Source organism: Carcharhinus amblyrhynchos, chromosome 13 (genome assembly GCF_965287045.1).
Source record: "Carcharhinus amblyrhynchos chromosome 13, sCarAmb.v2.hapA, whole genome shotgun sequence".
Classification (NCBI taxonomy): Eukaryota; Metazoa; Chordata; class Chondrichthyes; order Carcharhiniformes; family Carcharhinidae; genus Carcharhinus; species Carcharhinus amblyrhynchos.
The window spans coordinates 9065884-9086721 of NC_137336.1; the positions used below are offsets into that span (position 1 = coordinate 9065884).

At 48.9% G+C, this 20838-nt stretch overlaps 1 protein-coding gene across 1 annotated transcript in view; it reads left to right on the forward strand.

Moving 5' to 3' along the window:
* Positions 1–19681, forward strand: part of ndst1b (N-deacetylase/N-sulfotransferase (heparan glucosaminyl) 1b) — a 201561-nt gene extending 181880 nt beyond the window's left edge. Inside the window, exons 11-16 of the mRNA XM_080201264.1 lie at positions 1672–1795; positions 5392–5566; positions 6293–6463; positions 10676–10785; positions 14883–14985; positions 16578–19681. Of these exons, the coding sequence (XP_080057390.1) occupies positions 1672–1795; positions 5392–5566; positions 6293–6463; positions 10676–10785; positions 14883–14985; positions 16578–16697 (803 nt within the window). The 3' untranslated portion in view covers positions 16698–19681. The remainder of the gene's footprint in view (positions 1–1671; positions 1796–5391; positions 5567–6292; positions 6464–10675; positions 10786–14882; positions 14986–16577) is intronic.
* The last annotated feature ends 1157 nt before the right edge of the window (positions 19682–20838 follow it).

The following is a 20838-nucleotide window of genomic DNA, read 5'->3' on the forward strand; positions in this document are numbered from 1 at the left end:
TCTCCAAAGATGTGTAGGTTAGATAGATTGACCGTGCTAAATTGCCCCTTAGTGCCCCAGGATGGCAAATTCATGGGTTACGGGGATAAGGCCTGGATAAAGTGTTTTGTCTGAGTTGGTGCAGACTCAACGGGCCGACTGGCCTCCTTCTGCCCTGGTAAGGATTCTATGATCATCTTCAACACCTGGAGAATAGGTTTGGGTAAAATCCCACAGATGAGCGTGCAAAAAAAGGTAAAATTTCTGGGTGTCCAGATAACAATGTGAGACTGAGTAAGAGATTGAACAAGAGAGGAAACCAAGCTCACACGATGGACGGAACTTTACAGACCCGTTCGAGCCGAAACCGGAAACTATTGCCCAAGGTCAACAGATATTTCCATTGCCCGCCCCTCGCCCACCCTGATTCATGGGGGCAGCAGGGTGGCACAGCGGTTAGCACTGCTGCCTCACAATGCCAAGGACCCGGGTTCTGTCTGTGTGGAGTTTCCACATGCCTCCCGTGTCTGCGTGGGTTTCCTCCCACAGTCCAAAGATGTGCGGGTTAGGTTGATTGGCCACGCTAAGTTAACTCTTAGCATCGGGGGGATTAGCAGGGTAAATGTGTAGGGCTACGGGAATAGGGGTTGGGTGGGATTGCGGTCAGTACAGAGTCGATGGGCTGAATGGCCTCCTTCTGCACTGCAGGATTCTATGATTCATGGATTTGCCCTCTAGAGCGGGGGCGGTGGGGAGGGTTTAACAAAGAACAGGCAGAGGTAACATACGTCAGACACAATCTCCCTCACTGAATATCCCAGTGTTTGGGACAGTGATCCAATCTCCGATTCGACTCTGCAAGCTGGGAACCAAAGCTGCAAGACGAACAGGTAGCTGGGAGTTAGGAAGGAAAACACGCTCAGGAAACACTCGGAAGGTCAGGGAGAGAGCAGAGGGTGTGGTGCCCTGGTCTTCACCAGAGTTACACAGTGAACCGGCTACATGTAGTCTATGAGAAATGTGGATATGTGGGTGGTAATCTGTCGATCTTCACACTGTTGGGCGTTTTGCTTGGATCAGAAACTGTAATAAAAGAAGCTGAAGAGACCTGGGAATGTGCCTTAAAACACAACCACCCCCATTTAGTTACACGTTTGCATAAAGCTGCACCATGATGTAACTGTCGCTAACAGCAATCTCTCCCTCTCCCTCTCTCCCTCTCCTTCCCTCTCCCTCTCTCCCTCTCCTTCCCTCTCCCTCTCTCCCTCTCCCTCTCTCCCTCTCTCCCTCTCCCTCTCTCCCTCTCCTTCCCTCCCTCTCCTTCCCTCTCCCGCTCTCCCTCTCCTTCCCTCTCCCTCTCCCTCTCTCCCTCCCCTTCCCTCCCTCTCCTTCCCTCTCCCTCTCTCCCTCTCCCTCTCTCCCTCTCCTTCCCTCCCTCTCCTTCCCTCTCCCTCTCCCTCTCTCCCTCTCTCTCCCTCTCCCTCTCTCCCTCTCCCTCTTTCCCTCTCCCTCTCTCCCTCTCCCTCTCTCCCTCTTTCCCTCTCCCTCTCTCCCTCTCCCCCTCTCCCTCTCTCTCTCTTTCCCTCTCTCCCTCTCTTCCTCTCCCCCTCTCTCCTTCTTTCCCTCTCCCTCTCTCCCTCTCTCCCTCTCCCTCTCCCTCTCTCGTTCTCTCCCTCCCTCCGCCCTCTCCAGGTACCACAGCTCTTTACCTTTTCCTCACTATGCACCTGGACGTCACCAGTAATTCTCCAAACCCAGACAGCTTCGAGGAGTTGCAGTTCTTTAACGGGCCGAGCTACCACAAGGGCATTGACTGGTAAGGCAGCGAAGGAACCAATCTGCTACTCAACATGTGCTATACACTCACCGGCAACCGGACAGCCCTGTACGCCTCACTCCCCTGCACACTGTCAGTTATATTGGAGGGGGAGGGAAATGCGGCCTTGCCTTCAGTTATCAAACTTGACAAGGCCACAGATCAAGTGCTGGAAATGGGGTTAGAATAGCTAGGTTCATGGTGGCCAGCACAGACACAATGGGCCAAAGGGCCTCTTTCAGTGCTGTAAAACTCTGGGGGGTGGGGGGGGGGGGGCAGTGGGGGCGATCTTACCACCTTACCCCACCGGTCAGTGGGTGCCTGATTCCTCACCTCTCACGACCTTTCTGGATACCCATCGAGATTGGGCTATTGTCCAGGCTGAGTTGCCTTTGCAGCCTGGCGGTGAAGGTCCTCGCTGGCAAAGCTCACAGATGGTGCCCATCGACCGGGACCTGTTGTGATGGCCCCCTCCCCCAGGAAGCTGGGGGAAGTCGGGTGGTGCCCCTTGGGCACTGCCAAGGGGCGGAGCCTATTGAGAGCCTATTGAGGAAGGGGGCTGGCCCGAGAGTAGAGGTGGGTGGGGGACACTGCAACTCTGCAACCGGGATTGGCTGGCCTGTACGGGAGCAGTGGGCAATCAGTACATCCATGGGGGGTGGGGGTGGGTGGGGGTTGGGGGGGTGGGGGGTGATCTGTCACAGAAGTCAGCCATAGCTGGGGGGGAGGAGACCGACAGACCTCTTGGTAAAGTGGATAACACTGCTGCCTTGCAGCGCGAGGGACGTGGGTTAAATTCCCGGCTTGGGTCACCGTCTGTGCGGAGTCTGCACATTCTCCCCGTGTCTGCGTGGGTTTTCTCCAGGTGCTCCACTTTCCTCCCACTGTCTAAAAGTGCTGGTTAGGCGCATTGGCCGTGCTAAATTCTCCCTCAGTGCACCCGAACAAGCGCTGGAGATTTTCACAGTGACTTCATTGCAGTGTTAATGTAAGCCTGCTTGTGACACTAATAGATAAACTTTTTCAAAAAAAACTAAATAAACTTAAAACTCTGCACAGAACAGAGAGACCTGTCGAATGTTTTTATGGCGAGGATGGATAGATTTTTGAACGGTAATGGAATTAAGGCTTTTTGGTGAGTAAATGGAGCTGAGTCCGCGAAAAGATCAGCCGTGGTCTTATTGAATGGCGGAGCAGGCTTGAGATGGCCTACTCCTGCTCCTAGTTTATATGTTCTTATAACCGAATGCTCTGCCATTAATGTTTTGGGTTGGGTGGATTGCGGCCTCTGCTGCAAGCTGCTGACTTTCAGTGAATTTATGCCCCGCCCCGTCACCCTGCAGGCAGGAAACAGATTTAGTAATATTTTGTCTTCAGTGTGGTGGTAAGATCCGATTTTTAACTCACGCAAAAAAAGCAGCGCGATTCTCTCCCGTTTGCACATTCATTTGGCGCTGAGAATCTCTTTGGTAAGATTGCCCCCATGACTCTGTGACTTGATTCGCACATGTGTATTTTGGAACGCTTTCTTTGAATTTAAGCCAATGTAGAGGAAAGAAAAAATTCAAAAGCATTTCCTCACACAAATGGTTGAGAATCTGTAGAGAATATAAATCCCGAAGAGCGTGGATATTTAACAGGGAGGCACACACCTACTTGTTAAATAAGGACACTAAGGAAAACATAAGCAAGGGGATATCATTACAGTTAAAGATACGGATTGGCAATGGATATCAAGGTGGCAGAACAAGCTCCGAGGGCCAAATGGCCCAGTCTTGTTCCTGTTCAGTGATTCCTGGGCCAGGTTACCAAGCGCTTTGGACAAAAAGCTACAAGGTCTATTGGGTGAGACTGGTGGAAATCATTCAGCTGCACTGAGCAACAAGAGGTCTGAAGGCGTCCAGATTGCAAAATCAGTCAACGTGGAGTCAACATTGCTCATTGCTGGTGTTGTGTGTGTTCTCCTTGTTATTAGCAGTCTCGCTACCGCCCCCCCCCCCACCCCACCACCAAATCCCTCCCAAACATTAATGGCAGAGTATTCGGTTAGAAGAACATATGAACTAGGAGCAGGAGTAGGCCATCTCGAACCTGCTCCGCCGTTCAATAAGATCATGACTTATCTTTTCATGGACTCAGCTCCACTTACCCGCCCGCTCACCATAACCCCTAATTCGTTTACTGTTCAAAAATGTATCTATCCTTGCCTTAGAAACATTCGATGAGGTAGCCTCAACTGCTTCACTGGGCAGGGAATTCCACAGATTCATAACCCTTTGTTTGGAGAAGTTCCTCCTCAACTCAATCCTAAATCTGGATAAAAGCAAATTACTGCGGATGCTGGAATCTGAAACCAAAAGAGAAAATGCTGGATAATCTCAGCAGGTCTGGCAGCATTTGTAAGGAGAGAAAAGAAACATGGAAACATAGAAACCCTACAGCACAGAAAGAGGCCATTCAGCCCATCGAGTCTGCGCCAACCAAAATCCTAGCCAGGCCCTACCCCCATATCCCTATATATTTACCCACTAACCTATGCATCTCGGGACACTAAGGGCAATGTTTAGCCTGGCCAATCAACCTAACCTAAGAGCTGATGTTTTGCGTCTAGATGACACTTTGTCAAAGCTGGACTCGAAACGTCAGCTCTTTCCTCTCCTTACAGATGCTGCCAGACCTGCTGAGATTTTCCAGCATTCTCTCTTTTGGTCTCAGTCCAAAATCTGCTCCCCCTTATTTTGAGGCTTTGCCCTCTGCTTCTGGTTTCACCCGCCAATGGAAACAACCTGCCTGCTTCCATCTTATCTATTCCCTTCATAATCTTATATGTTTCTATAAGATCTCCCCCCATTCTTCTAAGGTTCATTCCTTCCTGTGGAGCTCACTGTGAACCTTCCCACTTTTTAAAAGAAAACCCAAGTCTTTGAACAATTTCACCCATTCTAATGAATTCCTTCTGTGTCCCATCTCAATCGTAAAACAGTTTGGGATCTTTCTCTGCACCCTATAGTTGTGAATTATCCGTCATATGAGCCTACACATATTTTTATGTATTCATTGGATAAGGGTGTCACTGACTGAAGCCAGCATTTATTGCCCATCCCTAATTGCCTCTTGAGAAGGTGATGGCGTGTTGCCTTCTTGAACCGCTGTAGACCGTGTGGTGTAGGTACACCCACAGTGCTGTTAGGGAGGAAGTTCCAGGATTTTGACCCAGTGACAGTGAAGGAACGGCGATATGGTTCCAAGTCCGGATAGTGAGTGGCTTGGAGGGGAATTTACAGATGGTGATGCTCCCCATGTGTCTGCTATCCTTGTCCTTCTGGATGGTAGGATCTAGTGACCCTTTCTCGCATCCTGAGTTGGAAATATATCAGCATTCCTTCACTGTTGCTGGATGAAATTCTGGAATTCCCTCCCTAACTGCACTGTGGGTGTACCTGTACCACAGGGGGTGCAGCGGTTCAAGGTGGCAGCTCACCACCACCTCCTTAAGGGCAATTAGGGGTGGGCAATGAACACTGACCTAGCCCAATCCAGTGAATGAATTTACAATAACAATAATGCAACTGATTCCCATCTTTTTCTCCATTCAGGTACATGGATTTTTTCCCTATTCCCTCCAACACCAGTTCGGATTTCCTCTTTGAGAAAAGCGCTAATTACTTTGACTCCGAAGTGGCCCCGAAGCGAGCAGCGGCTCTGCTCCCGAAGGCGAAGATCATCACCATTCTCATCAACCCTGCGGACCGAGCCTACTCCTGGTACCAGGTACCTGGCCGATCCCACTGGACGTAGCTGGGAATAAACACTGAGAGGCGGAGACAGTAGGGAGTATTCATAGAACCATACGATCCCTACAGTGCAGAAATAGGCTAGATGGCCCATTGCATCGACAACAATCCCACCCCAGGCCCCATCCTCATACATTTACCCTAGCTAGTCCCCCGATACTAAGGGGCAATTTAGCACGGCCAATCCACCTAACCTGCACATCTTTGGACTGCGGGAGGAAACCGGAGCAGCCGGAGGAAACCCACGCAGATTTGGGGAGAACGTGCAGACTCCATACAGTCGGTGACCCAAACCGGGATTCGAACCCGGGTCCCTCGCGCTGTAAGACAGCAGTGCTAACAACTGGGCCTGCCTGTCACTTAGATTGGCAAAAAGGGGGCTGTAAATTCTGCTGAAGTTCTGAGATTGGGATATGTGTGTGCACAGACAGGGAGGCGCTGGGTGAGAGTGCCATCACTTTGCGTGATGCTGTCCACGGTGAATGGTTCTCCGACAATCACTAACAATCTCCCCAAGGACGAGACACCACTGCTGCTGGTGGGGGCCAAACTGAAACCTTTATGAAATAGAACAGGCAGGGAAAAATATACTTTAGAGTGTATTCTCCTCATCTTCTGTACACTGCTCCCCAAACAAAGACCGGGAGCTTTTCACTTTCTCTTATTTGGAAATAAGTGTATGTCTTTTTTGCGTCTTTTGCAGCATCAGCGAGCCCACGATGACCCCGTGGCCCTGAAGTACAGTTTCTACGAGGTCATCACTGCCACGGCAGACGTGACGCCAAAGCTGAGAGCTCTCCGCAACCGATGTCTCGTCCCTGGATGGTACGCCATGCACATCGAGCGCTGGCTTAACCAATACCATGCCAACCAGGCAAGTTCTCTCCACCGTGAGCTTTGGGAGGGGTGGGAGGGGGTTTTTTTTTTAATCATTTGTGGGACACGGACTTCGCTGACTGACCATTTATTGCCCAGCCCTAGTTGCCCGAGGGGCAGTTGGGAGTCAACCACGTTGCTGTGGCTCTGGAATCACTTGTGGGCCAGACCAGGTAAGGACGGCAGATTTCCTTCCCTAAAGTGAACCAGATGGGTTTTTCCAACAATCGACAACGGTCACCAGGAGACTCTTAATCCCAAATATTTTTTATCGAATTCAATTCCACCATCTGCCGTGGCGGGATTCGAACCCGGGTCCCCACAACATTAGCTGAGTTTTTAGATTAATATGCTAGCAATAATACCACTGGGCCATCACCTACCCCAAATGGGATGAGAGAGAGTGACCAGGCTGTAAACTATGCTGATTGGCTAGCCTATCACATTTCTACCCACCCCTGTGCCAACTCCAAGTGGGCAGATGCCAGAATTGGCAGTCCATCTGCCTTATTTCAATAAATAAAGTCAACTGGGTTTGTTAGTAAGCCTATTGACTGGGATCATTTTTAAAAATTTGTTTATGAGATGTGGGTATCGCTGGCGGGGCCAAAATTTATTGCCCATCTCTGAGGGCATTTAAGAGTCAACCACAATGCTGGGGCTCTGGAGCCACATGTAGGCCAGACTGGGTAAGGACAGCAGATTTCCTTCCCTAAAGGACATTAGTGAACCAGAAAGAAAACCTGGGTTCCTCGGGCTGGCATGGACAAGATGAACTGAATGGCCTCCTTCTGTGCTGTAACTTTTCTATGGTTCTCTGAGTTTTTATGACAATGGCTTCATGGTCATCATTAGATTCTCAATTCCAGAGTTTTATTGAATTCAAATTTCACCATTTGCTGTAGTGGGAACCCAGGTCTCCAGAGCATTACTCTGATTCTCTGGATTAAAATATAGCTGCCATGGTCAGGAGGAGGTGGGCTGTTCTATGAAGAATGGCAGGCAAGAAGAGGAATGCCTCATTCTGGAGGAAGTCTATAAGCATCGAGGAACCTCCCCCTCTGCACCCCAAGAGGTCACCTCCCCTTTCTTACTCACGCTCCAAAACTCCATGCTGCCCCACTCTCCATCCCTTCCCAGGGCTCTCAGATCCCTCCCCACGCTCTAAACCCAGGACTTAACTTTCTGTCGCAACCATCGCTCTCCCTCCTGCTTCTCCCTACAGTCCCAGTACTGTCCACTACCGAACGCTATCACTGCCATGTCTGCTAGAGCTGCCAGTCACTCAGATTGTCCACTTTCTCTCCACGCCTCCCAGTGAGGGGTGGGAAGCCCCTCTCTCAGCTAGGTTGGCCCACCCCTGGCATGCTGCAGCTCTGAAATGGGCTCCCTTATGGCCTGTTGGTCTGCAGGCTGGCTTTCCAAGGGCAGGGGTTTGAGCAGGAAGGATTGGAGCGGAGCTTCCCAGGGGTCAGTGTTGGGAACATTGCTCTCCCTGATAGATACTCATCACCTAGACCTTGGAATACTGGGCACAGTTTCAAAATTCGAGAAGGAGACAAAACTTGGAAGCATTGTGAAGAATGAGGAGGATAATGTAGAACTTGAAAAGGACATCGGCCTGTGAATGGAATGGGCAGATAGGTGGCAGATGCAGTTTAATGTGGAGATGTGTGAGGTGATTCATTCTGATAGAAAGAAATGGAGAGACAATATAAAATAAGAGGTAAAATTATTTGAGGGAATGCAGCAGCACAGTGAGCTTAGTATATCTGTGCTTAGATCATTAAAGGTGGCAGGACAGGTGGAGGGAGCAGTTAATAAAACATATAGTATTCTGAGTATAAGAGCAAGGAAGCTATGTTGAACTTGTACAGGACACTAGTTGGACCTCAGATGGAATATGGCATTCAGTTCTAAGCACCGCACTATTTTTTAAAGTTTAAAGTTTATTTATTAGTGTTACAAGTAGACTTGTATTAACACTGCAGTGAAGTTACCATGAAAATTCCCTAGTCGCCACACTCCGGCACCTGTTCGGTACACTGAGGAAGAATTTAGCACGGCCAGTGCACCTAACCAGCATGTCTTTCGGACTGTGGGAGGAAACCGGGGGACTCGGAGGAAACCCACGCAGACACGGGGAGAGAACGTGCAGACTCCGCACAGACAGTGACCCTTTCGGAAAGATGTGAAGGCACTGGAGAGAGTGTAGGAAGGACTCACAAGAATGGTTTCAGGAGTTAATGACCAGTAACATCGGTAGATAGGAGAAATTTGGACTGTTCTCCTTGGAGAAGGGAAGGCTGAGAGGAGATATGATAGAGGTGTTCAAACCTTCAGGGCTCTAGAAAAAGTAGACAAGGGAGAAACTATTCCCACTGTAAAAGGATCGAGAATGAGTGGGCACCAATTTGAAGTAATTGGCAAAAGGAGTAAAAGCAACAAGAGGAAAAGGTTTTTCACACAGTGAGCAGTTAAGTCTGGAGTGAACTCTCTGAGAGTGGTGGAGACAGATTCAATGGAGATATTCAGAAGGGAAGTAGACTAATGTCTGGAAAGGAAGGATGTGCAGGGTTACTGGGAGAAAGCAGGGGAATGACACCAGGTCAATTGCTCATTGCTGGTGCAGTGCCTGATGGGCTGAATGGCCTCTTTCTGTACTGTAAGAATTCTTTGATGCGACGTAACAAAAATGTGTCATCCCTAATGCCATTTTAGTTAATCTCCTCTGCACCCTCTCCAAGACCTTGACAGCTTTCCCATGTGTGTGCCCAGAACAGGACACAGTACTCCAGATGAGGCCTTATAAAGTTTAACTTCACGGCTTTAAGACCAAGGGTCCCATGCTAATTTTAGCAGCCCTCTCCATTTGTTAATGAAAATGAGTAGAAAGTTTTTTTGTGGAAAATGTATTTTGTCAAGGGAGATTATGATATGCAGTGAAGGCACGGCTCATTAATAACCGGATTAAGATCAAAGAGCAGGCTGTAGGAGCACTGGGATCCGTAAACCTGACAAGAATCTTTATCAAGGCTACCAGCGGGCCCTTAACCCCCTCCTCTTAACTCTTCATCAAAGAGCCATCGAGGATTAACAACCAGTCTACGCCGAGCTGTTAATGATGCTATAAGCATGGCCTGTGGACTACCTTCCATCAACCAACCCACACTGTGTTCAGCAGTGACTCTCCTAGCCTTCCCTTGTTGCTGAGTGTAACAATTAACCCTTTCTTCCCAACTTGCTAAAAGAGTAGAACATCGAGTTACAAATCAGAAATTGTCTCTTAGCCAACTATATAGAACCGTAGAATTCCTATAATGCAGAAGGAGGCCAATCAGCCCATCGACAACAATCCCATCCAGACCCTATCCCCGTAACCCCATGTATTTGCCCTATCTAATTCCCCTGACACTGAGGGGCAATTGAGCATGGCCAATCCATCTAATCAGCACATCGTTCAGACTGTGGGAGGAAACTGGAGCAACCGGAGGAAACCCACGCAGACACGGGGAGAATGTGCAAACAGTGACCCGAGGCCAGCCTTAAACCCCGGTCCCTGGCGCTGTGAGGCAGCAGTGCCAACCACCGTGCTACCCTAGACTGAACTTTAACTCTGCAATTTACAGTCTGTGGCTGATACAAGATTGTAGCGTCAACACGCTGAATATCAACTTAGAAGATAAGGGGCAGTGATATTAATTAGTGAGATTAATTTTTGGTTAGACTTGCAGACAGCTGACAAGTTTGCAACATTTAGGGCAGGCAGTGGCGCAGTATTATCACTGGACTAGTAACCCAGAGACCCAGGACCCGGGTTCAAGTCCCACCACGGCAGACAGTGAAATCTGAATTCAATTCCAAATTTGGCATTAAAAGTCCAATGATGAAACCGTTGCCGTAAAAGTCCACCTGGTTCACGGATGTCCTTGAGGGAAGGAAATTTGCTGCCCTTACCCGGTCTGTGCGCCACCAAGTGGCCACTGCCAGGATTGCGCCGAGATGAAGAAAGTTCAGCGATTGCAATAAGTCCATCGGGTCCTGCGCCGGGAGAGTTTCGGCTAGTCGGTGAGGGGGAGACAGGCCATTGAGTTGGGGAAGACAGCTGGCGGGGACAGGGTAAACGCAGCCGCGAGCAGGCAGGTTCCTCGTGCTCTCAGCCCTGTTGCTGTCCCCCTCCAGTCACACATTCTCACTCTCTCCTCTCAAGATCCTCGTCCTCGACGGCCAGCTTCTCCGAACAGAGCCGGCGGCGACGATGGAAAAGGTGCAGAAATTCCTGGGGCTCCGGAACGTCATTGACTATCGCAAGCTGTTGATGTGAGTAGAATTTTAACCGTCTTCAATTGAAAGCAATCATTTGGGCCCGATACTGACCTCACCCTCCGCACAGTGTGTGGACTGTCAGACGCCTGAAACACAGACCCAGTGCCCCACAGGTTCTCCAACCAGGTTGCTGGGTTTGGGGGGGGATGGGGTGAAACATGTTAAAACAGAAAGAAATCCCACAACACCAGCTTCAAAGTCCAACAAGTTTATTTGTAGCAAATGCCCCAAGCTTTCGGGACAGGCTGTCCCTTCGTCAGGTGGCTGGGAGTCCTGGGAGCAGTGGTGTTGTGGGATTTCTTTCTGTTTTACCCCAGTCCAAGGCCGGCATCTCCACATCATGAATCATGTTGCCAGCTGGTAACTGAGTCATTAAGGCTCAGAAAGAGACCATTCAGCCCCCTGAGTCTGTGCCAGCTCTCTGTAGAGCAACCCAGTCAGTCCCAATCCCTCACTCAGTCCCTTCAAATTTATTTCCCTATGGTGTCCATCCAACTTCCTTTTGAAAGAACTGATGCCAACATCCTCGTAGACACTGGGCTCCACAATCTTCACCCACCCCCCGGTGCGCTGGTTTCTTTTTGACGGTCCCACAGTTCCAGAGTTGGGCCCCAGGTAGCTGAGGACTGCCGTCGGTAGACGCAATGAAAAGTGGGGCTACACAAGAGGACAGAAGTGAGGTGGGGTGGGGGTGGGGGGTCGGGGGGGGTGGGGGGCGACGTGGAGAGAGAGATCAGCGATCTTGGAGGGTTGATGTTGCTGAAGGAGAGATGGAAGGGCCAGGCCATTGAAAGGGGAGATGAGAATTTTTAAATCGAGACATCGCTTAACCATCAGCGAGCGCAGGGTTGATGGGTGAAGGAGGTTTGGTGCAAGTTTGGACACAGGAAGCAGAGTTTTAGATGAGCACCCATTCACGGACTGTGAAATGTGAGAGGCCCTAGAATACTGAGAGCAGCAGTAGAAGGGTGCTTTTCTGAATGAAAGGCTGTGACTAGCGGTGTTCCACAGGCATCGGTTCGTATTATATATAAATGGTCTGGAGGAAAATGTAGCTGATCTGATCAGTAAGTTTGCAGATAGTGAAGAGGATTGTCAGAGAACACAGCAAGATATAGACTTGAAGACTTGGGCGGACAGATGGTAGATGGAGTTTAATTCAGTCAAGTGTGAGGTAATGGCATTTTGGAAGGTCCAATGCATGTAGAATTATACAGTAAATGATAGAACCCTTAGGAGTATTGACAGGCAGAGAGATCTGGACATACATATCCACCGATACTAGAAGTGGCAACGCAAGTGGCATACGGCATGCTTGCATTCACCAATCAGGGAATAGGGTACAAAAATTGGCAAGTCATGTTGCAGCTGTATAGAACCTTAGTTAGGCCCCATTTGGAATATTGTGTTCGATTCTGGTCGCCACACAACCAGAAGGACGTGGAGGCTTTAGGAAGGGTGCGGAGAGGTTTACTAGGATGTTGCTTAGTTTGGAGGGTGCTAGCTATGAGGAGAGATTGAACAAACTTGGTTTGTTGTCAGTTGAAAGTCGGAGGCTGAGAGGTGACCTGGTAGAGGTTTACAAAACGATCAAAGGCACGGATAGAGTGGATAGTCAGAGTCTTTTTCCCAGAGTGTTCACTCAGCTGAAAAAGGAGCAGCACTCCGAAAGCTTGTGATTCCAAATAAACCCATCGAACTTTAACCTGGTGTTGTGAGGCTTCTTACTGTGCTCATTTTGTCATGTTAAAGGCCCTATATATGTGTGTGTGTGTGTGTGTGTGTGTGTGTGTGTGTGTGTGTGTGCTGCGATCATTATAAAGCAGTTCTCACACAATTGGGATTGAGTATATACTGAACAATACCTCCCCCTTTTGGTCTGTCTTCATGTTAACGCCAAACAGACCAAATAAAACAGGCCGTTCCCAGGGTGGGCTCATGGGAAATGGTGCATTTCAGGGGCAGCCGAGCAGAAATGGGTCACGTTTTCATGGAATATTCAACAGAAACAGGTTCCCGAGACGAGAGAGAGATTTCTCAGCTCCCTCTCTGTATCAGTAACAGTTAACTGGCACATCAGCTCGGAGCGGTTTCCCCCACTCTGCTGACAGGGCCTCAGGAGGTGAGACGTGACCCTCAGTAACCACGCGTGTAGCTGTGGTGACCGGACTGGGGTGGTCGCGATAAAATCTTTTTTTTTTAATGGGGTGGTGGATTCAGGCTGCCCCAGGGTTCCCCGCCTTCCATTTCAGCAGGCCCTCAGTCTCAGCTCAGGCCCAACTGCAAGTCTGAGAATCCTCCTTGGATCTCCCCTATCATCTTTACCTCACAACTTGTACCGTTTCCCCAGGGGTGGGGGGTGGGGGGTGGGGATGGGGGGGTGGAGGGGGGCGCAGCTGGGATTTTGAGCTCATATTTAAACATAGAAAAGAGGAGCTGGAGGAGGCCATTTGGCCCCTTGAATCTGTTCCGCCATTCAATATGATCCATCTCTATATCCTGTTCCTGCTTTCCCTCCATGTTCTTTGATCCCTTTCTCCCCAAGAGCTATATCTAACTCCTTCTCGAAAAAAATACAATATTTTGGTCTCAACTGCTTTCTGTGGTCCACAGCTGACCACTCTTTGGGTGAAGAAATGTCTCCTCCTCTCCATCCTAAATGGTCTACTCCCTGTATCCTCGGACTGTGACCCCTGGTTCAGGCCTCCCTCACCATTGGGAATATCCACCTTGCGTCTACCCTGTCTAGTCCTGTTCGAATTTTATAGATTTCTATGAGATTTCCCCCCTCCCCCGCCAAAGCTTGAGCGAATACAATCCCAACCAACTCAGTCTCTCCTCATACGTCAGTCCCGTCATCCCAGAAATCAGTCCGGTAAACCTTTGCTGCGCTCCCTCGATAGCGCAGACATTCCCGACAGGGAATCCGTTGAGGCCACAAATAAAGCAGCCTGATCCGGGAAAATGGAGTGGGATCACAGGGGGGGACAGGTCCCATTCCGCTGTGAAGAGAAGGCAGAAAGAAGTCTCAGAACACCAGCTTAAAGTCTAAAAGGTTTATTTGTAGCAAACGCCACAAGCCCACCCACCCAACGAAGGAACAGCAGCGCTCCGAAAGCTTGCGGTGTTTGCTACAAATAAACCCGTTGGACTTTAGGCTGGTGTTGTGAGACTTCTTTCTGTTTTTACCTCAGTCCAACACCGGCATCTCCACATGGTGAAGAGAAGGCTCCAGGCTTTCCTCACATGTGCCCTTGAAGACAACAATCAGCCGCATGGTTCATGCATGGTCATGACGGGCTGAATAGCCTCATCCTGCACCCTAATGTTATTGGACTAATAATCCAGGCAATGTTCAGATCTCACCCTGGGAGTTTGAGCATTTGAATCGTTGAAGAAGATGTCTGGAAGTAACTTGATCTCAGCAACAGAAAGACCGTGACGGTGTCAAATGGCCAAAAAAAACTAGTTTGGTTCACGCACACCTGCCATTCGCACCCATCCTGGGACTGGCTCCAGTCCCATGCCAACGTGGCTAACTCTTAACTGCCCTCGAGTGACCCAGCAGTCAACCAGTTGACAGGGTAACTGGGGAAAGGTACTAAACACCAGCTTAAGCAGCAATGTCATAGAATCATACAGTGCGGAACAGGCCCTTCAGTCCATCGAGTCACACCAACACATTAGAAACATCTGAACTCCTACCTAATCCCATCTGCCAGCACTTGGCCCGTAGCCCTGAATGTTCTGATGGTGCCCAGTGCTCATCCAGGTACGTTTTAAAGGATGTGAGGCATTCCGCCTCCACCACCCTCCCAGGCAGCGCATTCCAGACCGTCACCACCCTCTGGGTAAAAAGCCCTTCCTCACATCCCCCCCCCCCCCCCAAAACCTCCTGCCCCTCACCTTGAACCTATGTGCTCTCGTGACTGACCCTTCAACTAAGGGGAACTCTAAATCCACTCTGTCCATGTCCCTCGTAATCTTGTACCCCTCGTACAGGTCACCCCCTCATATAGCACGTAGGAATGTTGGGGGAAATGGGCCTGACCTTGGCAAGTCATTGACACACATTATTTTCTGAATTTCAGATTTGATCCAAAGAAAGGTTTCTGGTGTCAGCTGTTGGAAGGCAATAAAACAAAGTGCCTGGGGAAAAGCAAAGGCCGGAGATACCCAGAGATGGACACAGACGTACGTACTCAATGCTCCCAATGTCCTGACTTGTATCAAAGCACAGTTAAAATGTTGGGGGAGTCCAGCACATCATTGCAAGACTGAAGCATTCACAACAATCTTCAGCTAGAAGCGCCAAGTGGATGATCCATCTCAGCCTCCTCCAGGGTCTCCAGCATCACAGATGTCATAGAATCCTACAGTGCAGAAGGAGGTCATTCGGCCCATCGAGTCTGCACTGACCACAATCCCACCCAGGCCCTATCCCCATAACCCCACCCTAGCTAGTCCCCTTGACACGAACGGACAATTTACACAGCCAACTCACCGAACCAGCACATCTTTGGACTATGGGTGGAAACCGGAGGAAACCCACGCAGTAATGGGGAGAATGTGCAAACTCCACACACAGTGACCCAAGCCGGGAATCGAACCCGGGTCCCTGGCACTGGGAGGAAGCAGTGCTAACCACTGTGCCACCCAGTCAGTCTTCAGCCAATCCCATTCACTCCACATGATATCAAGGAATGGCTGAAGTCACCGGATATTACAAAGGTTATGGGCCCTGACAATGTCCCAGCAATAGTCCTGAAGACGTGTGCTCCAGAACTTGTCGTGTCCCTGGCCAAGTCTAGCTACAACACTGACATCTGGCATTTACCCAGCAATGTGGAAAATTGTCCAAGTATGTCATAGCTCGGTGTAGATAAAGATTGAGCACCAATTCTTTTCCCATCTAAGTACTTGTAGAAACTCTTACTAATTCTTTTTTCATGTCATATCAAATAGCTATCTCTCTTACTCAACTCTCTGTCTGCCTGTGTGGAGTTTGCACATTCTCCCCGTGTCTGCGTGGATTTCTTCCCACACTCCAAAGATGTGCAGTTTGGGTGGATTGGCCATGCTAAATTGCACTTAGTATCAGGGGGACTAGCAGAGTAAATGTGTAGCGTTATGGGAATAAGGCCTGGGTGGGATTTTTTTTTTTATTCACTCATAGGACATGGGCGTAGCTGGCTGGGCCAGCATTTATTGACCATCCCTAGTCGCCCAAAGGCAGTTGAGAGTCAACCACTTTGCTGTGGGTCTGGAGTCTCATAGAGGCCAGTCCAGGTAAGGACAGCAGATGTCCTTCCCCGAAGGACATTAGTGAACCAGATGGGGGTTTTCCCAAAATTTGCAACGGGTTTCATGGTAATCGGGTAGATTCTTAGTTCCAGATATTGTGGGGGGATTGTGATCAGTGCAGGCTAAGTAGGCTGAATCTATGAAGATCCCACCAGCAGGAACAGCCATAAAACTTTGGCTTCTGTTTTCTGTGAGCCTGTACCCTGTTAAGTGTTGCTGTTTTAACAAGAGTAAATGGAAGAGAGGTTGAGTTGTAGACACAGCTACGGCCTTTGCTGGAACTTGTATAAATTTTCTTTGCCAGTTATTGGCTGAACTGGCCACCTCAATGGGATTGTCTTCATTTACCATTTTGCCGTGGGAGAGGCAGCCACGTCACCACGTTCAGCTCCAGTATTGGCTTTTGCTTAATGTTTTATTCAGTGGCATTTCTAAGCCTTTGTGATGGTAACCGCCATTCCGCTTTCTCCCTCTTTCCACAGTCGAGAGCGTTTTTAAGAGAATACTACAGGGATTCCAACATAGAGCTGTCGAAGCTCCTGTATAAACTGGGACAGACCCTGCCCACGTGGCTGAGAGAAGAACTCCAGAACAACAGGTAGCTGTCCGACACACAACAACAAAGGCTGAACCGGCGCGTTCATGCTTCAGACGGTTCTCCCGGGAGATCAAGCCGGCATTTTCAGTCTCATCATCATTCATTTGTGAGGGGCCTGGTCGATTCCTAGTCCTTCTGAGCACTGATTGGGTCTCCAGGGACGATTGAAGCCTTTGACATTGCTGATGGTGTAATCGTCCTGTGGGGAGGTCTGTGCTTATTATTCAAGTGCTGACTGGATGCTTGTGAAGGTCATTGTACATTTTCATCTCCACTGTGGTAGCTTCCCCAAGAGGGCCAGAAGGGAGTGAAGACTGTAAGCAATAATTGGTTCCTCAAGGCGTGGCTGGAGTTCAGCTTCGATTAATGTTCACCCCTCCTGAAGTGGACCATTATTCTCTTTCTTAGGAGTGGTCCCTCTCTGATTTTCTTCATCTGAAGAGTTGAACTCCTCCTCACAATGAAGAGTATGTTGGAAGAGAGGCCCTGGCAAGGATTCTTCTCTCTACCTGTTGTGCACCAATTCGCTCCGTAAAGATGTCACCTTAAGAGAACTGATTTTTGATTGCTTCCCGAAGGAGCTTTACTATATTGAAGAGTTTCTTCAGGAAAAGGAATTTTTCGGAGTCTCTGAGCACAGACTCTGGACAACCGTGCGCTACTGGACAAAACTAGCAGACAGGCGAACTCTGGTCACAACTCCTCATGTGGAACTGTCCGGCCCCCATCGCGGCGAGGCTGGGGTCGTAAAACCAATCGAGTCATTTCCAAAGTCAGCGTGACCATAAAATCCCACCAGCTGGAGAGTCTGTAAAAACTCCATCTCTCCTGACAAAAGGCCAGCAGATAAGACGGTCACTTGTGTGTCTTTGGACAGGAATCGCATTTTAAAAAAAAAACAATTTGAAATGACCACTATTTCCTTGATCGCATTGTAGCTGAAGTTTAAGTTAATGGAATTTCGGGCTCCTCCCTCTGGGTTAAGTTTATAAAGGGATCTCAATGACTTCCCGCGCAATCTGCTCGCTGTTCGAAATGGTTCAGGGTCAGTGACTACGTGGCGGCCACAGTCCACTGCTGTTCGTTAGTTCACACAGAATGCAATTCAATTCCCCAAATTTAAAGTATGTTGCTGAATGGTGTGCGGTTTATTTAAATGTAACGAGGCCGTGTGCGAAGAGTTATGTCCTCTTGCAAAAAGAATGGTGCATTTCACTGGTCGTCATAGACTCCCTACAGTTCAACAGGAGGCCATTTGGCCCATCGAGCCTGCACCGACAATCCCACCCTATTCCCGTAACCCCACATATTTACCCTTCTAATCCCCCCCGAAACTTGGGTCAATTTCCCATTGCCAAATCAACCTAACCCACGCATCTTTGGACTGTGGAAGGAAATCGGAGCGCCCGGAGAAAACCCATGCAGACACGGGGAGAACATGCAGACTCCACACAGACAGTGACCCAAGCCGGGAATTGAACTCGGGTCCGTGGCGCTGTGAGGCAGCAGTGCTAACCCACTGTGCTACTGTGCAGGCCTCTCACTGCTTTCCAGATGTAGCATCGCAAATGGGTTGGTTCCACGTCTTCATGGTTTTCAGGGTTTGAAATACTTAATCATCCTTTTTCAAGATTTTTGTCTCATTCAAACTCAAGTCAACTTGAGCCATTACACAGGGAGAAAGCCTAACCAAGGATCGAAATCTTCATGAAAATATTGCACGGAAAATTCCACACGATACTGAGGATGGATGAGCCGCCCATTTTATACAAAGTTTCAATTAATCTAAACTGGGTCAGTGAGCTCGAAGATACCCCTGAGGAACATTTAATATAGAGGCTTCCAAATTGGGACCAAATGGACTCTGGTGGGGAGGTATTACATGCTAACGTCAACCATTGCACTTTGACCTTGGATGAGAAGAATTCCAGTGTCTTTGGCCAATGCGGGGCAGGAAGTAAACAAGCTGCATCTTGGTCTTATGAAGTATGGTTGAACTTCCATTATCGACAAAATGGCAGGCAGACAATCCTTGATCGCGAATAAGGCCGTGCCCTCCAAAATAAGAATGAAGTGATGGAAACTGGACTGAACCAGTCTTGGGTTGTAAGATTACCTGGTGTTAGATGGAAAGATTGAGAGGAGAGAATTCTCCAAATGATAACTAAGCTTTATCCTGTTAAACCCCAAGTGATTGGCAGGGAACACAGATATTTGGGGTGCAGGTAACGAGGTTCTGCTGTAGACTTTGCAAGGTGGAGTCGTGTACCAGCCTGATGGTGGGAGAAGCTGCTTTTCTAGGATTGTACCTGAGCGTACATTCTAGAAATTGATCAATGTTTTCCCCCAATTTCCCTTTCAGTGTTTTGGATTGAAATATTCTGTCTCTTCTTGGCAATAAATGATTTCACCTGTCCCCCATTTCCCCCAATTTAAAGTCAGCCGTATCTGCGAAAGTGAAAACCTCTTATCACCTCACTCCTTGTCTGCGAGTGGGTTCTCTGTTTAAATAGTGTACATTACAAACTTTCCACAGCAATCGAGCATTACACAAACTGTGACGTTTACACTTGTTTGGACTTTTGGAAAACCATTATTTACGGTAATTTATTAACTTAAAAATGTTTAAACCTGTAAATTTAAATACCGTGTTATTTACTTACCAACCATACGGTTAAGTCTCACCATTGGAATCTGAAATGGTGTAACTGGGGTTTAGACTGTATATTTACATGGAGAAGGGCATTTCTTGTGCATTTAATTTAACGTCATGGTTTACTCTAGGTTACTGCAGTTTGCAACAACAGCTTTGTCCCCGACTCCTGCTGAGGGGCACCCGGTCTCCATTTTGCTTACTTGGTCACTGTGTTGTTGTTTTCCTTGTAGCCAGGAGGGAAAAGAGTTAGGGCTTCAGGCTGTCTCTCCACCTGGGTAAAGTCAATCAGGTGGGGGTCACAAATGATTTCCCCTTCCCCCCCCCCCCTCCCCCCCCCCACTCCCTGTTCACCCCTACCATGCCCTGTCCAGCCATGATAAAGAACAATAAGGATAAACCTCAGGGTTCATAGAATCCTTACGATGCATTAGAACATAAGAACATAAGAAATAGGAGCGGGAGTAGGCCATCTAGCCCTTCGAGCCTGCCCCGCCATTCAATAAGATCATGGCTGATCTGAAGTGGCTCAGTTCCACTTTCCCGCCCTCTCCCCATAACCCTTAATCCCCTCTCTTATCAAAAACCCATCAACCCGCGTCTTAAAAATATTTAGCGAGGTAGCCTCCACCACTTCAACGGGCAGAGAATTCCAGAGATTCACCACCCTTTGAGTGAAGAAGTTCCTCCTCAACTCCGTTCTAAACTGCCCCCCCCTTTATCTTGAGGCTGTGCCCCTTAGCCCTACTGTCCTTTCTGAGCGGGAAGAGTCTCTCCACCTCTATCCTATCCATCCCATTCATCATCTTATACGTCTCAATGAGATCTCCCCTCATTCTTCTAAACTCTAACGAGTACAAGCCTAGTTTATTCAGCCTCTCCTCATAGCTCAACCCCCTCAACTCCGGTATCAGCCTAGTAAACCTCCTCTGCACTCCCTTGGGAAGAAGCCATTCAGTTCATCGAGTCTGCACTGACTCTTCAACAGAGCATCTTATCCAGGCCCTATCCCCGTAGCTCCAGTTTCCTCCCACACCCCAAAGATGTGCTATTAGGCTGATTGGAAGTAATAAATTGTCCCTAAATTGGTTTCCCTCAGTATGGATTGCCATAAAACAATAGATAAGGGTCATGGGTGGAAGGGGGGACTGGTAATGTTAAAATGGCGGCGCGGGCTCGTTGGGCCGAAGGGCCTTTTTCCCGGGCTGTTTTTGTTCTTTGTAGCCCCTGGTATTTACCCCGCTAATCCCCTAACCTGCATATCTTGACACTGAGGGACAACTTAGCGTCATGAGTCAAACTAACCTGCACATCTTTGGGATTGTGGGAGGAAACCGGAATACCCGGAGGAAACCCACGCAGACACAGGGAGAATGTGCAAACTCCACACAGTCTGTGACCCAAGCCAGGATTTGAACCTGGTTTCCTGGCGCTGTGAGGCAGAGTGCTAACCAGTTCTGAGGGTCCAGCCTACAATGATGTATTTGGGGCT